This window comes from Pseudorca crassidens, chromosome 15 (genome assembly GCF_039906515.1).
Source record: "Pseudorca crassidens isolate mPseCra1 chromosome 15, mPseCra1.hap1, whole genome shotgun sequence".
Classification (NCBI taxonomy): Eukaryota; Metazoa; Chordata; class Mammalia; order Artiodactyla; family Delphinidae; genus Pseudorca; species Pseudorca crassidens.
The window spans coordinates 31,686,117-31,702,272 of NC_090310.1; the positions used below are offsets into that span (position 1 = coordinate 31,686,117).

The 16,156-nt window shown below is 57.9% G+C and overlaps 1 protein-coding gene across 2 annotated transcripts; it reads left to right on the top strand.

The window, feature by feature from the left end:
• The first annotated feature begins 2,383 nt into the window (after positions 1-2,383).
• Positions 2,384-13,719, top strand: CARHSP1 (calcium regulated heat stable protein 1). 2 transcript variants are annotated; one of them, XM_067706665.1, is made up of 4 exons: positions 2,384-2,493; positions 9,921-10,085; positions 10,765-10,887; positions 12,580-13,719. In XM_067706665.1, the coding sequence occupies exons 2-4, from the start codon at positions 9,928-9,930 to the stop codon at positions 12,740-12,742; spliced, it is 444 nt and encodes a 147-aa protein (XP_067562766.1). In that variant the 5' UTR covers positions 2,384-2,493; positions 9,921-9,927; the 3' UTR covers positions 12,743-13,719. The 2 variants fall into 2 exon arrangements, with proteins under 2 accessions (XP_067562766.1, XP_067562767.1); XM_067706666.1 differs by lacking the exon at positions 2,384-2,493 and adding an exon at positions 2,908-2,929.
• The last annotated feature ends 2,437 nt before the right edge of the window (positions 13,720-16,156 follow it).

Below are 16,156 nucleotides of genomic sequence, written 5' to 3' on the forward strand. Positions count from 1 at the left end.
GATGGCTGGCTGAACAGCTAATAAGGCCTTGTTGGGCAGAAAACTTAGACCACGTGCCCTCATCAGCTGTTAGCTCAGGTCTGGCTGCTAGGCCTGTGCCATCAGATGGGGCCAAGGTGGTGGGCTGATATCACTGACTGCAGGAGACTTAAACCACCACAATTTGGGAGAGAGAACTCCCTGCGACCTGTCTCATCCCATGGCGGAGGGCCGGCACCCACGGAGCCATGGAGGCTTATCTAGCCCACCACTTGACATCTCGGTTATTGGTTAGCACTACCCGCCTACCACTTCCCCAGGCTGTGACTCCTCAGGGGCGGGAACAGGGCAGGCACTTTTTATTTCCGGGTGCTCAGTGCCCAACACAGAGCCCAGCATGGGCAACACATCCAGTGAGTTGTAGACCCGAACTGCACAACCTCAGGTGTGAAATTCTGAGAGGCTTCAGTTTAGTTGAGAAGGGCTTTGGGGAAAAAAGGAAGAGAAGGGACTGCCTTAGTTTGCTCTGGCTGCCGTAACAGAATACCACAGACAGGTGACTTAAACAACAGCAGCTGATTTCTCCCAGTTTTGGAGGCTGAGAAATCCAAGATCAAGGTGCTGGCCAATTCAGTTCCTGTTGGAGAACCCTCTTGCAGGCTTGTAGAGGGCTGCCTTCAACAGTCTCTTCTTTGTGTGGGTGTAGAGGAGGGAACAAAGGAGGTGGGAGGGAGAGGGAGAGGGAGATGGGGGGAGAGAATGTGTTACTGGAAAACTGGGTTCATCTCTTGGTGGGTGTGGAGCGAAAAGACACAACCAGGCTAAAGATCAGGAGAATGAAAGATTTATCATTACTGGCAGCAAGTAAGAACACCTGGGATCTTTCCCAAAGCAGTGTCTCCCCAACAGCAAAATCGGGGAAGTTTTTCTTTGGCCACACAGCTTATGGGATTTTAGTTCCCTGACCAGGGATCGAACCTGGGGGCCCCGCAGTGAGAGTGCCAAGTCCTAACCACTGGACCACCAGGGAATTCCCCAAATTGGGGAAGTTTTAATCCCCTATTCATGAAGGGGATTGAGCAGAGGAGAATTCAGCATAGAATTGGGGCAAAGGTCGACAGAGTCCAAGTTTTAGTTGATTGAGGTCTGGAGGGTCAACATCATCATTCCCTTGAGGAGGAACTACAACTGTTTTATCGCTGAACTCTTGTTTCTTGACTACTTTTCCTTTGTTCCTGCATTCCCTCACTTCCCTGAAGATCATTAATTATTGAGCCCTGTTAAAGGACAAACATTGTGGCTGGGCTTAGATCACAAAATGGCTTAGGCCAAAAATGGCTTCTCTTATGTCAAGAAAGCCATGCCTGGTTCTTTCTCCGGGGACCCCTAACCTATCTGCATACAAGAGCAAGCAGAACTGGTGAGTTCCAGGAGGGACCCCCGTGCCGTCCCCACTCCTGGACCCTGTTGTCCCAGGACAGTTACAGGATCCCTCCCCCCTTCCCGCCTCTCAACTACCAGCCTGAGCCTGGGTCCAGGGCTGGACTCCCTTTCAGAAGCTGCTCCCGACTTGCTGTGTGTGAGGGGGTGGGTCACCTCTCGTGCCTCGGTTTCCTCTCCTATGAGTACGAAATTAATTAAAGAAAAAAAAGAAAAAAGGGGGGGTGGGATGAATTGGGAGATTGGGATTGACATATATACACTATTGATACTATGTATAAAATAGATAACTAATGAGAACCTGCTGTATAGCACAGGGAACTCTACTCAGTGCTCTGTGGTGACCTAAATGGGAAGGAAATCCAAAAAAGAGGGGATGTATGTATACGTATAGCTGATTCGCTTTGCTGGACAGTAGAAACTAACACAACATTGTAAAGCAACCATACTCCAATAAAAATTAATTTAAAAAAACCCCTGCAGACACAGAGGACTCAAGGAGGGAGTGGAAATTAAGAGCAAAACACAAACAAAAAGAACGAAATCAACAGATTTCCCTCGTTTTTTTGTTCTTTCTTTCTTTGCATTTTTTTGGTTTTCTTTTCCTCCCTTCGGCCGCTCTCTTCATTCCTTCTTGTCATTCCTAGATCTCTTTCTTCGCGCTAAAACGGAGGTGCCCCTGGGCCGTCCGGTTTCTGGAGCTAAGGTCAGGTGGGGGACCAGACCCGACGCCGTTGGCTAGGGGAGGGACCTGTTCGGGCGCGAAGACCAGATTCTCTCCCTTTTCAGGGGAGTTTTCTGGCCGGGGTATGGCACAGGCCTGAAGCCGGGTCCCCCCTAAGGCCATGCGCCCGGCGATCCCGCCAGTCGCGCGCGAGGACACAAAGATCCCGCCGGGGCTGTGCTCCCGCCCGCCCCGCCCCTGCACCAGACCGCAGTCCCATTGGCTGAGAGCTCCTGGGGGCGGGGTCAGGGGCGGGGACGCGGCGAGCCCGCCCCGCGAACCGCGCCCCCTCCCCAGCTCTGTTCCCGCAGTTCGAGCAGAGCAGCTGGCTGAGCGGAGTAGATCGTCAGGTAGGGAGCTTCTCCGGGGACCCCAGGAGGGGTGTGGTGTGGTGCCCCCGCCCCGAGGGAGGCCCAGGAACCTCCGGGATGGGACCTCGGCCTCTTCTGCCGCCGCTGCCCCCATTCGCCGCCCCCTCTGCAGGGTCTTCCAGCTCGCCGGCAGAGGGCCCCAGGCTGGGTCTCTCTAGGCCCCTAGGAAATACCCGGGCCGCCTTGGCCTATTTGGGGAGCGCGGGTTACTCATCCCCCTCTGGAGAATGGTGGGTGTGGCAGCAGCTGGAGGGATGTGAGGCGGACGTCGGGTTGCATTTCCCGCCTGCCCACCTGTTTTCTTCTAGCGGAAAAAAACCTCCCCTCCTCCTCGTCCCGCCCCCGCCCGCCCCCACCCCTTACCACCCTCCCCCTGCTTTCGCCTGTGGGCTGGAGCAGGATGGGGTGACTCGCGGTACGCTGGGGCGAGGCGCGGCGGGGGTGGGGGGCGCCGCTCGGGGAGATGGAGACAGCCCCCAGCCAGGCCTGGCCGCGCCAGCTGTGGGCTCAGTGGTGGGACGTCGGCCGGGCTTGGCGGGGAGGTGGGCTGGGGGTATCCTGGCGCCGGACGATTGGCCGCGTCTGGGGAGGAGGAGCTGCCTGGCGCTCGCCCGGTGTGTTTGCGTCTGGATGAGGGGCCCCAGAGGCCTTGCCGAGAAACTTCTTCCGCGCCCACAGGCTCCCTCCCGACAGCCTCACTGGCAGCCCAAGTTTGCAGGCCGGAAATGCAACGGTTTTTTGTTTTGTATTGATTTCTAACAAGGAAGCCCCTGGTCCCCATAGCTTATCTGGGGTTGGAGTGGATGTGTGTATTGGGGGTGGGGGACAGGAGATAAGCCCCTCCAGGCACGATCTCCGTTCCCACAGGCGGGGGTGTCTCACTGCAAAGTAGGAGGCTTCTCTGAGCCTCCGTCTCCCCATCCATCCGTAGACTGGGGATGTAACTTTTCCTATCATAACGGGGTGAGTGAGAATAAAAGGACATGGCTGACCCAGTGCGGGGAGGAACGTTAGCTACTGTTAACATTTTTTACTGGCTTTTTGGATATTTCTTGGTCTCTTCACTCCCTCATTGGAGGAGTCTTGCCCCTCCAATGCGTTCGCCACCCTGAACCCAGGGAGGACTTGTAAAAACAGGTTCAGATCAACCCCCGGCTTAAAATCGTCCACTGATGCCCCCCATTGTCGGTCAAGTCTCAAACTTTTCAACGGAGCTTTCTATTATCTTCCCCCAGACCCTCCCATCCTCTTTCTGCCGCCCGTCCTCCCTCCCCCTGGGCCTTTGCCCCTGCAGGTCCCAGGAAAAACTTCCCCACTCCGCCTTTAGGACTCGAAGCAGCCGCTGCCTCCTCGGGGCCAGGGCCCTCCTCCAAGCCCCCTCTGTGCTCGCCTTCCCCGGGCGGACTTGATGACCGCGCTTCTCAAAGCTGCCATGTTTGTCACTCCCTCCCCCCCACCCCCACCCCCACCCCCACCCCCACCCCCACCCCCAGCTGGCGCAGGAGCCCCAGCAGAGCCGGAACTGGGGCCTGTAGCGCCGCCCAGCCCAGCCCGGAGTAGATGCTCGCAATGAGCTGAGCCAGGCCCAGCGCCGGGCTCTGGGTCCTGGGCGGGGACGAGGGTGGGTCTTTGTCTCACCGAGTGGCAAAGTCAGGGCATTTGGCTTGTGTCCCATCAGCAGGGACAGGAATGGGAGGGATTATTCTAGATGGCCCCAGGCCTGACAGTTCTATCGTTAGCGGCTCCACCATTGTTTCCGAGCCTTTGTATCTGGTACCCCCTGCACAACATCCTCCGCACGACGTCCGCCGGGCTGGGAGGCTGCACCAGGACTGTCCCATTTGACAGATGGGCAAACTGAGGCAGGGAGCGATGAGGTCGCTTGCCAGGGGTCACAGAGGGAGTGGAGTGCAGAGTTAGGCCTGAGACTCAGGTCTGACCGAAGCCCTGGGAGAATGGAGCGAGAATGGAATACAGGAGGGCTGGAAGTGGGGGTGATGGGGTGCGGAGTAGGCCCCTAGTTACGAACAAGGGCTTGGGCTCCTCCCAGGAGGGCTGCCCAGGCTGGGAGCCGGCGGGCGCAGGGTCCTGGGCGGGGCGGGCGTGTTCGGGAGCGCTAACGGGGGGCAGTGCTGGAGGGGCGCCTCTTCTTCCTGGTCAATGGCCCTCGGGTTTCTGGCCTCTTCCCAGCACTCTGGGGCGGCCGAGCAGTTCCCGGCTAGGCTTGCTCCCCCTCCCCGGACGCGGGCATCGCGGGCTGCACCCTCCGCGCCGAGTTCGTATTTCTTCCTGCTGCTGGCGCTGCAGGCTCCAGCCAGGCCGCCCCGCCCTTGCGCCCCCTCCACTTAATTCCCCAGTTACCCCAACTCCGCTCCCTCCCCCCTGACTCCCCGCCCCACCCCTTGGCCTCGGCGCTCTCTGAATCCCCGCCCCTTGAGTCCCCGCCCCCTTCCTTTCCCCCTTTCCCCCTCCCCTCTATCCTCGCTCTATTCCCCGCCTCCCCCGCCTGAGCCCCACTCTCCCCCGAACAATGGAGGAGAATGTGGCCCAAGCCCGCCTCGGGCTCCTCATGGGCCTCTCCTGCTTCCTGGGACCCCACTGTCCAGCCTCCGCTGGCTCACCCAGCCCCTCGGCCCACGTGCCCTTGGTTCTGCGGGGCTGGGGCTTAGCTGGGCTGGAGGCTGAGAAGGGAAGGGAGGCGTCTCTGCTGCCTCAGCTTACAGACGAGGAACCTGGGTGTACTAAGGTGACTTTGTGACTCATCTAGAGCCCCCCCCAAAAAAATTTCCCTTCCACCCTCTTATGCTGGTTGAGAGGTGGGCAAGGCCGATAACCCGGTAACCCGCACTACTCTTGTGTGTGTTCTACTCTGTGTCGGTTGACCAGCATCTACCTTGCTGGGGGGAACTCCTTAGAAATGCAGAATCTGGGACTCCGCCCCCATCTTCAGCATCTCCATTTTAGCACCGACTTTCTCCAGTGTCCTGTCCTGTTCCCTTCACGCGGGCTAGTAGTCATCCCCACCTGCCAGACACCTGGGAGGTGTCTGAACATGGTGCCCAGCCCTGGCCTCCCCCATCCAGAAACCCATGGAAGGCTCGACACCCCATTTTTCAGAGTAGGCTTGGAGAGATCTGGCTTTGCTGAGAACCATGCTGAGAATGAAGCTCCCAGCTTGAACTCAGCTCTTCCCCTCCATCTCCCTGCCCTCAAGCGTCTGAAAGCTACCAACAATGCAGCCTTGTGGAATGAACTGCAAACTCCTTCTCACTAAAGTGTAAATGATGGATAGCACTGCCAAGGATCCCCTCCCTGGAGTCAGCAACTGGCTACTTGGCTCAAGACAGACTTGTCCTTGATACGATTGGTGGGACTGGTGGGGTTTGAGGCTGAGAGGAGGGGAGGGGGTTAGCAGGAGCTCTGCAGGATTGGGTCTCCAGTCCCTTGATATGTGGGTGGGTGGAAGAGGGGTCAGGAAGACCAGAGCCTGGTGCCCAGCTGAACTCTCTGAACCTTCCAGGAGGACATGCAGGGCCTGTGGAAAATTCCCAGGCTATTTTGGTCTGAGGCCCCCTTCCTGCCCTTTCCCAGGGTAAAGGCCCTGCTGGTGCCGGGGGTGGGGTGGCCTCGCCCCATCCACTGATGTGCACAAACAGGCAGTGACAGGTGTGCATCCACGTGTGCGCCTGGCTTCAGACACACACGTGCGCACATACACCACACATGTGAGCAGAGCCAAATACGCCCATTACAGTCCTGTGCACACACAGCCATACGCATTTACACACATGCACACACACAGGTGTGTGCACACAGCTCAGCAGCCGTGGCATGCCTTGGGCATGACATTCCGTCTGAGTTTGCTGCATCCCTGAGGCCCGTCCCGGGTCTGGCCTAGAGCCTCCTAGCAGACTGAGCCTCAGTTGCCTGTTTGCAAATGCCCTGCAGCTGTAGGGAGTTGAGGGCGTCCAGGAGGGGGGCTAGTGGCAGCGGGTGGGCCCTGCCTCCTCCAGGGTCAGTTCCAAAGCTCCCCTGGTGTTGCTGGGAGAGCAGTTGCTGGTTGGAAGCACCGGTGGGTGGGGATGAGGGTGGGGGGGTGACTGCCGCACACCCCCCATCTGTGTGTTGGAGGGCAGCAGTGGGCCCCAGAGCTGGCTCCTGGGCTACTGGCTCCCCCCTCCCCCAGCTGTTTTCCTTACAGCTGGACTTTAACCCAGGCCTCCCCACACAGAGGCCATGCACTCCTTCTCCCTGCCCCCTCCCCCATGCCGCTCCCCCTCCCCACGCAGGCCCCTGGGGGCGGGCTGGCTCTTGTCCAGGCCTGCTCCAGCTGCCCCAGCTGCTTTCAGCTCTGATGGCCCAGGGGAGGCGGGCAGGGTGGTGGTTAAGGATCCTGAGTCTCCCAGGCTGGCACTTACCTTCCCGTTCCCACTCCGAGAGGCTCTAGTGCCCCCCATGCCTCAGTTTCTCCCACTGCCAGGTACTCATGCGTGGAGCCCCCTGCTGCTGCTCGACTGTGCAAGGCACCGAGCACACAAGTACACATGAACTCCAGCGGGGGCTTCGGGTCCTAATGCTGGTTAAGACCCTGCTCTGTCCCAGCCCCAGTGCCGGGCCCCAGGATGTGGAGGGACTCCATGCTGCCTTCAGGTTGCTCCCCGCTCAAGAGGGTGGGCTTCCATTAGCATCTCTGCTGGACTGGGTATACTAGGGGAGTCAAGGGGGCTGGGGTGGAGAGAGAAGGGGGGCCCCAGTTTGGGCCTGCTTCATTAACCTAGGGGAAGGTAGCCCTGGCAGGGGACATGGGGACAGTCAGACAGACATGGATGTGAAGAATGAAGACACGTGGGGATGATGGTGTTGCCCTCCAACCCAACCTGCCTCTCACCTCTCACCCCTCCTTCCCCAGTGCCCCGGCCACCCCCCGCCCCCAGTCTCCTTGCTGGCCTCCAGTCACACCTGCCCTTGCCAACCTCAGAGCCTTTGCACAGGCTGTTTCCCACACCTGGAAGAGCCTCCCTCTGTTTTGTAAATGGTCCACTCTTTCTTACTGTCCGGGACCCAGCCTGCACCCTCATTAGAGTGGCACCCCAACCCTGCTACTTTTTATGTCCCTCTATGTATTTCTTATCAGCCCTTTCAGCAGTCTGTAATGGTTATTTATTTTTTGGCCACACCACGCAGCTTGTGGGATCTCAGTTCCCCTACCAGGGATTGAACCTGGACCATGGCAATGAAAGCCTGGAATCCTAACCACTAGGCCACCAGGGAACCACCTGTAATGATTTTGTTTATATATTTATTGACCTATTTCTTCTCTGGCTCCAAATTCAGCCGTGTCTCTAGTGCCATGAACAGGGCCTGACACTGGGCACATATTTGTTGAATGACTTTATGATGACAGTTATAACAACAATCGTAGCTGACACTTAATGCTCACTTGTTCTGGGTGGGGAGGGTATGCAGAGTGCCTAACATGTATTGTTTCATTTCAACTTCATGACAATGGTGTGAAGTCAGAACTATTAAAATCCCCATTTTCCTCATGCAGAAACCAAGGTCCAGAGAGGTTAAGTAACTTGCCCAAGATCACACAGCCGGCAGGGTGGGATTTGAAGTCAGATGTGCCTGACATCAGGGGAAAGAGGGAGATTGTGGATGCGGGGGAGGGCACTTCCCCGCCTCACCCTGGTGTCACCAGGACGCAGTGGTCCCACCTGCTGTCCTGCGTGGGGCTTTCCCTTCTCTGGGCTGGCCCCCTTCCCAGAACCCCAGGCATTGAACATTCTAGGACTCTATGACCTGTACTGGTGGGTCATGCTGGAGCTCTGACCCCCAGGCCAAGGAGCCGGGGCCTTTCTGGGCTGGCTGCGGCTGCGGCTGAGAGAAGGGTCAGGAGGTAGCTATATCACTTCCCCCGGGAAGCCAGGCAGCCCTCTCCCTTCCCAGCCAGAGGGAGCGAGTCCTGAAAGGGGAGTGGGGGGGTCTGTGGGGGACTGTGGGGACAATGGAGGAAGAGGTTTCGTCCTTTCGGGGAAGGAGGCAGCCCTTTCCCTGGAGGATGCAGGTTGAAAACTGGTGCCCTGGGGCTGCGTAATTGCTATAGACCAGGCACGCATGGGGCAGGGCTGGTGGACTGGAGGCTCCAGGCTGTCAAAGCTGCTAGTTTTTTCAAACTAGTTGGAAACCTAGATTTTGGAGCAAACTCCTGGGATGTTTAAAAGATAGCTCATATTTTAAATTTGAAAACCCCATGTGAACCACACAGAACCCAGCAGGGCTGCCCTGTGAACGGGGGTGATGTCCGAGTCGGCCTCCTCCACTGTCCTGGGGCCACAGGGCCCCGCTCTGCTCCACCTTGAGTCCCCATCCCCCTTCCTGAGCAGGTGCTGAGTGATGCCCACCCAGCTGCCCCACTGTGCAGATGGGAAAATTGATCCCAGAGAGGGGAAAGGACTCAGCCAAGGTCCTTTGGCTCCTGGGCTTTGCTTTTTCCTCGTGGCCTTGAGGCAAGGCTGCCAGTGTGTTGGGTACAGCGGCCACGTGCTGCTCTTGACACAGTTGCCAGAGCGAGGCAGGGACTATGGAGTCCGCTCCCTCCAGCCCCTCCAGCTGGGTCTGCCCCCAGCCTCTGATGCATGTTAGGGGTCACGGAGGGAATTCGATTTCTTAGCAGCAATTGGAGACTCAGGCTGTGTGGAAATTAACTTTAAGGCCTGGATCTGAGTAAGGGTCCAGGTGGAGATGCTGCCTTTGAAATGCCCCTGCCCCTCAGGGTCCCACACACTTACCTGCCGGGCTTCCCTCTCCTGGATGCAGGCCTGACTTAGGGTCTGAGCCTTCTTTGGTTTGTGTCCCGGAGTTTCCTGGAGGAACACTTGAGTGTTGGTCCCTTTTTTGCCTCTGCCTTCCCCACAGTGTCCGGCACTTAGCCGGGGCCAGGAAATGTCTGATGAGTGGCTGGAGTCCTTATCTAGGTGGTTGGCATTGAAACATCCCCGCCCGCCCTGCCTGCCTGCCTCCCTGCTCCCGCCCTCCCTCCTTTCCTTCCTTCCACAAGGATTTACCACGCCTGGCCTGGCGTGTGCCAGGGTCTGTGCTGGGCACTGGGAACATAGAGGGGGGCCAATGGTGTCCTTGTCAGTGATGCGACCTGGCATTTCCGTACAGAGCAATGATAGCGGGAGGCCCACGGCAGCTGCAGGAGCCCAGACCAGGCGCCTGCCCCGGCTGGAGTGAGCCGGGCGTGTTTCTGGAGCAGGTGACCTCCACGCTGAGTGAGCCTCGAGCCTGCATTCCACAGCCAGAAGAATGAGTCTCAGATGGCAGACGCTGGGGTGGGGAGGCATCTGGGGAGGCCCCTCCTTGTAAGGCATGAGCCCCTGAGAGCCCCTGTCCCTCTCCAGGTCGGCCATGTCATCTGAGCCTCCTCCCCCATCACAGCACCCCACCCACCAGTCCTCGGCCGGGCTGCTGGATACCCAACAGGCCCGAGACCGCTCACCATCCCCGCTTCGGGGCAACGTGGTCCCGAGCCCACTGCCCACTCGCCGGACAAGGACCTTCTCAGCGTGAGTGTCAGGCTTCCTGAGATAGGTCGCCTGCGGGGTCCAGAGAGCCTCATGTCCCTGTCAGATGGGAGACTCGGGGTTGGGAAAGGGCTGATGGTGAGAAACTGGGCAGGCGCCTCGTGAACTGTACGGCGCTGCTCCAGGCCCACTTGAGGCTGTCACGAGCTGGGGGCAAGGATTGGCGATGGCCAGGGGTGGGAAACCGCTGGGGTCTTAAATCATCAGGCTTTAACGACACACAGGCCTCTTCCCCCGTGAGCCCTTGACTTAATGGCTGCAAAAGGGGGACAGTAGCAGGGTGGCCACGGTGCCACAGGGGACCCACACGGTGCCTGGGAGATGCAGAGCTCAGGCCAACGAGTGGAGGCTGCTGCTAGCTGCTGCTGCTAATAGCCTTCGGAGGGAGGGATGCGCAGAGAGCTTTTAGTCAGAGGGGGAAACTGAGGCCTGAGAAAACTCTGCCAGCGTCATTCAGAGAGTCCTTGTCACCAGGGTCTCTGTGAATGGCTCCCAGAGTCGTGCAGTGCACAGCCTGCACAGCTGTACGTGGTGGCCCTGGCCAGGACTCCCTGGGGCACAGTGTGGGTGGGCACTGGGATGAGCTGGGTGTGCCCGGGAAGCCGGGGGCTGTTCTGGAGGGCTGGCGGGGGCCGCTCACGCTTTCTCCTCTCTCTGGCAGGACGGTGCGGGCTTCACAGGGCCCTGTCTACAAAGGAGTCTGCAAATGCTTCTGTCGGTCCAAGGGCCACGGCTTCATTACCCCGGCCGACGGCGGCCCTGACATCTTCCTGCACATCTCCGAGTAAGACAGCGGCCAGTCTGGGTGGGCTGTGTCTGGGGTGGGTGCTGCCGTGGCCCCGAGGAGGCAGGGAGGGCGTGTGACTCTCCTGGGCGCCGGCTATGATGATGGTTGTGCAGCCAGGTGTGTGTGACTCTGCTTGTGATCTGTGTGTGACCGTGTTCAGCGGTGGGGTCGTGAGCCCGTGGTGGTGGTGGCAGTGTGTCAGGCTGCAGGCGACTGCGTGTGCGCATGTGTGAGTTGAGATCTGCTTGGGGTGGGTCTGAGTGCCCGTGTGGGTCTGTTGGGTGGGGAGGGGCGTCCCTGTGAGTCTGGGGAGCTGTGTTTCACCTGGCGGCTGGGCTCCTGCACTTCCTCGGGGGAAGCAGCTTGGTGAGGCGGGGGGCTGCCTGCGCTCTGTTCCAGGAAGGAAGTTTGGGGCTGGACCCTTTCTCCTGCCACTTGCTCACTGACGTCCTTCCTTCCTGAGTGTCTGGAAACCCTGGGGCGGGCAGTGGGGGGGGGACCCAGGGTGGAGCCCACACGTCCTTGGTCTTGGGGCTGGAAGGCATCCAGCAGCCTGTGCTTCACTTCTGATCTTCTAAGCAGCCTGCAGATCTGTGGGGATCCGATTGGCACCCCGACCCGCACCCCAACCCTTGACCTCAGCGGCAGCTCCCCAGTCTTTCCGATTGTGGCAGGCAAAGTCCTTACCCCACACAGCAGACCTTGTCTACATAGAAACCATGTTTTTGGAATTAGGATCCTGTTGCACATGTCTGCTGGGATGGGAGAGTTATCCCTTCTGACCCTCCCCCAACATTCTTACACGCCAGGTCTTCAGTAGACCCCCCCGTACAGCGTAGACACGAGGATGACGCTAGAGCAATGCCTTTCACGTATGTATGAATCATGCGTGGATGTAGACATGTATCTCCACATTGCCTCTTTCCAGAAAGGATTTGTAGTGGTTGACAAGGATACACACAGTGCACCAAAAAAATTAGAAAGGAAAGGGTTGGGGGGCAGATAAGAAAGATGGGGATACTGTGATGCCTAGTTCCACTGCTAGAAGTGGGCTACATGTTTATTCCTGAGCTTCCTGGTGGCCAAATCAAAGAGGGCAGCACCATCTGCGATGTTATTCTTCAGTCAAGGCAAACCAGTTCCGGGGGAGCTGGCTGGTCTTGGTGCTCAGGATCTGAAGGGATTTTTCTCCTGGGGTCTCATCAAGGGGACATCAAGCTGGGCACCTCCCTATCACGGGTGAGATGGTGACTCATGTCCCATAGAAAGTAAGGGAAACGGACTTTCTGGAAAGCTCACTGGGGTTCTGAGGAGTTGAACAGCAGAGGTGTAGCCTGGTTTCTGGGACTCCTGGATGGGTCAGGGGGTCGGGGTGCTGCTCAGGAAACCCTCACCCGGGCCATCCCCCAACTCGGGCTCAGACTGCCTTTCCCCGCTGTTCCCTCCATCAGGCCCTCGGTGCCCTCGTTTAACATGCCATGTGAGCATCCCCAGGGGGTGGGGCTCCATCTCTGTCTCAGCAACCGAGGTCCCAGGGAAGGAGCTGATTGGGTGTGGGGCTCCTTAGCCACGACCAGAGGGCCATGGTGGTGCCCCCTGGTGGCAGGGCAGGGCGGCAGTTCCTCTGCGAGGGCTGGTGTCCTGGCTTCTCTGAGTGCCGGCCCTGAGTGCTCTCTCCCCACCCCACAGCGTGGAGGGGGAGTACGTCCCCGTGGAAGGCGATGAGGTCACCTATAAGATGTGCTCCATTCCGCCCAAGAACGAGAAGCTGCAGGCCGTGGAGGTGGTCATCACCCACCTGGCGCCGGGCACCAAGCACGAGACCTGGTCCGGCCACATCGTCAGCTCCTAGGAGAGGCCAGAGGCGCCCCTTCCCCAGGGCTTGGGGGAGACTCTGGGGCCGGAGGCAGGACCAAACTGGAGAGGACATTCTACCGCTTGAGATGGGGCTTCAAGGGGGGAGCGTGGTCCCTTTCAAGTGTCTCCTGAAGGAAGGGGTGTGGGGTGCTCTCGGCCACCAGCACAGCCTCTCACCATCTGAAAAGCATTAAAAGCATTGACAAAGGAGAGGCGCCCGCTAGTGGCTGAGTGGAGGGTCTGTCCGAGCCCCACCCGGGACTGGGTCGGGTGGTCTTCCCCAGCCCACAGCCCCTCATCCCTGGAGGAAGGCTCAAAATCCCCAGATCTGGCCCTCTGGGTAGTGACATGGACCCTGCGTGTTTTCCCGGGAGGAATTCCCGCCCAAGCGGCCCCCTTGTGTCTCTCCTCGGCCCTGGGCAAAGCAGGCTTTTCTTTCTGGTTCTCAGCTGGTTGTTCAGGGGGCTGGGAGGGGTGGGGAGTGGGGGGAGGTTGGTACCTTCGCAGCGGGAGGTGTCACAGCTGGGTGTCTGGGAGCCCGGAGTCCTCCACCTGGCAGCGACCTGCTCAGAGGCGAATCCTAACTCTCTTCGAAGGCTGGTCCTTTCTGTCTGTCTTCAGGGTGAGTGATCCTGGCTCAGCAGCCCGTCACTGAGGTGGTGGGTGGGAGTGGGGATGGCGGTGGGAGAGGGGAGTGTGGAGAGGGGAGGCTCTTTAAGACCAGACCTTTCTCCGGATCCATCTAGAAAAGAGCAGGTGGTTTGCTTCCTGACAGCCTGGTAAAGTCAGAAGTTGAAGGGGAAATACACCTTTGGTGGGGTTTTCTGGAAAACTGGTGTGAAGAACAGCTTAGGATTTTCTTTTTTTTATTTCATAACTGAAGTTCTCACCAGAGCCAGCTCTGTTTGCACTTCGCTGCCGACATTGCAAACCTTTGTAGATATTTCCAGTAAACAGATCCTTAGGATTTTCTTTGCTGTGGTTTGGTCTGGCCTTAGTTGTGTTTTAAAAATAGCAATAGCTGGGAAATACGTCTTGAAATATGTGGCCTGTATGTAGTCAAGTGTCCATTTGTCAGTGCAGGGAGGCGAGCCCTTGAAAGACAATGACGGCCTAATCCAGTGTCTTAAATCTGGAAATTTCTGCAAGGGGGTGGAAGGCCAGAACTATTTTGCTGAGAACTGGTGGAGTTGTTATTGTTATTGTGTGTGTGTGTGTGTGTGTGTGTGTGTGTGTGTGTGTGTGTGTTTAAAGTATAACTGACCTACAACACTATGTTGGTTCCCTGTGCACAACACAGTGATTTGATATTTTCATACATCACAAAATGACCACTGGAGTTGTTTTAAATAGGCAAGTAAGTGTGTTGGTTTCCAGTATGCAGTGAAACATCATAGTTAAGGAAGTTGATCCTATTTCCTGGCCTGTCGTGCCCCTCGAAGGGTCCTCCTGCCTCTGCCTTCTGCTGCCCCGCGGTGGCCTTCTCCCCTCCAGCCTTGGATGGTCTGTCCCCAGGTGGCTCCTGGAGACCCGTCTGTTGGGTACAGACCACGCTTCCAGAGCCACTTCCCGAGACCCGTGCAGGCTCCCGGAGGTTGAGAACCTGCACCTTCCCTCCACCTGCTCCCCCAGGTGTCTCCACTGCCCTGTCCTCACCTTGACACATGGTTGGGGCTCCTTGTGACCTGCCAGCCCGCCAGCGGGCTGGGAGTTGGATCTGCTCTTCTGAGCTAAACTTTGGGCTCTCGCTGTGTAGACTCCTTTGTAAATGGCTCTTGCTCTGTCCTTCCTGGTGACCACATCTTTCTCAGTCAGAGCTGGAAGGGACCCTTCCCCACTCAAGCACAGAGTCTCAAGTTACAGAAACTCCGGAGGCTCTGGGAGGCTCTGGGAGGATGGACAGTGTTGGCGACGGAGCTGGGCACAGAATCCAGATTCCTGACTGCAGGTCTCCTCCCACCAGCATCCTTCTCTCAGTAAAGTCTGTTTTGCGTGAGGCTCTGCGTTATGTGTTAATGGGAATCTGGTTGCCAGGGAGCTTTTCCTTGAAGCCAGCAGGTAAGGGCGTCTCCCCAGAGGAGGCTGACAGTCATTCTACTTCGCAGTCTGGTTTTTTGGAGGATGAATAAGAAAATGGGATCAGCCCTTCTTCCTTAATCATCATCCTCGTGCGTAGGCAAGCTTAGCAGTGGGATGTGGCTTCGTGACAGTAGAAAATGCCACTTACGTGGTCAGCTGTGGGTAAACGCACTGCTGATGCATTTAAATTGGTACTGTGTGAGCAGAAGCAGTCTGGCCAAGGGCGGTCCAGACGGAGGGAAGCTGGGAAGTGGGAGGGGAGGCAGCCCAGGTTCTTGGTTTCCAGGAGTGCAGCAGGGAGATGCAGGGGGCACAAGAGGCTGCGAAGGTCCTCCTTGGCCAGTGTTTCCCTCGGGAGGTAGATAATGGCTTTGGGCGTGCAGAGGTGAACATCTTTATTGTAAAAATATACAGATTTTCAGAGTGCATTAGGACAAATTATAACCAGCCCATCGAACCTGATTAGGGAAAGGCCGGAGTAAGCATTGAACCCCAAACACATGTGATGCCATGCGGCTCGAGGGAGGGAGGGTGGGTTTGGTGGAAGCCAGGGTGAGGGGGGTGGGGGTGGGCAGATGTGGAAGGGAGCCTGGAGGCCTGGCCGAGTTGGCCCTGTCTGGGCAGGAGAGGGAAGCAGCCCTCAGGAAGTGATTCAGGGCCACCTAGGCCACCTTCGCCTCACCCAAATGTTTGCCAAACTTGTTTCGTGCGGGCCCTCCAGTCACTCCCTGCCCGGAGGCTAGACAGACCTACCCTCGTCACACAGATGGGCCTCCCCCGGCCCCTCCCTCGGGATCGAGTTCAGGCTCCTCACTGAGCTTTATATGGGCCTTCCAGCGGCCAGGAGCTGCTAGTGGTCTTTCCCTTGAGGCTTCTTAAGCCCTAGAGCCCGGGGCTAAATACCTGGTCAGCTTCCGCAGGGGTGGGGCAGGGGAGGAGGAAGCTTTCTTAACAGCCCCGCGCTGACCTGGGGCAACCTCTTTGCTTCCCTCTTGCTCAGCATTTAGCTACCATGTTTACATTTCTTGTGATGCTGTCTACCGTCCTGGAACGGCAGAAGGCTGAGGGAATGACTTATCCTCGTCTGTCAAGCAGGGATGACAGTCCCGTCTTACAGGGTTTCTGGGGATGATTAAGTTAGCGATAGCTCACACTGTTCTAAGTGCTTCACTGAAGTTAACGCGGTTAAGTTACACGTGTGGTAGGGACTATAACCCCATTCGACAGATGAGCAAACTGAGGCTGGGGTGAACTCGCCCTCCATCACACAGCCAGTCAGCAGCAGCTGAACCAGGATCTGAATCCTGGCAGCCGGCTCTTACCTGCCAAC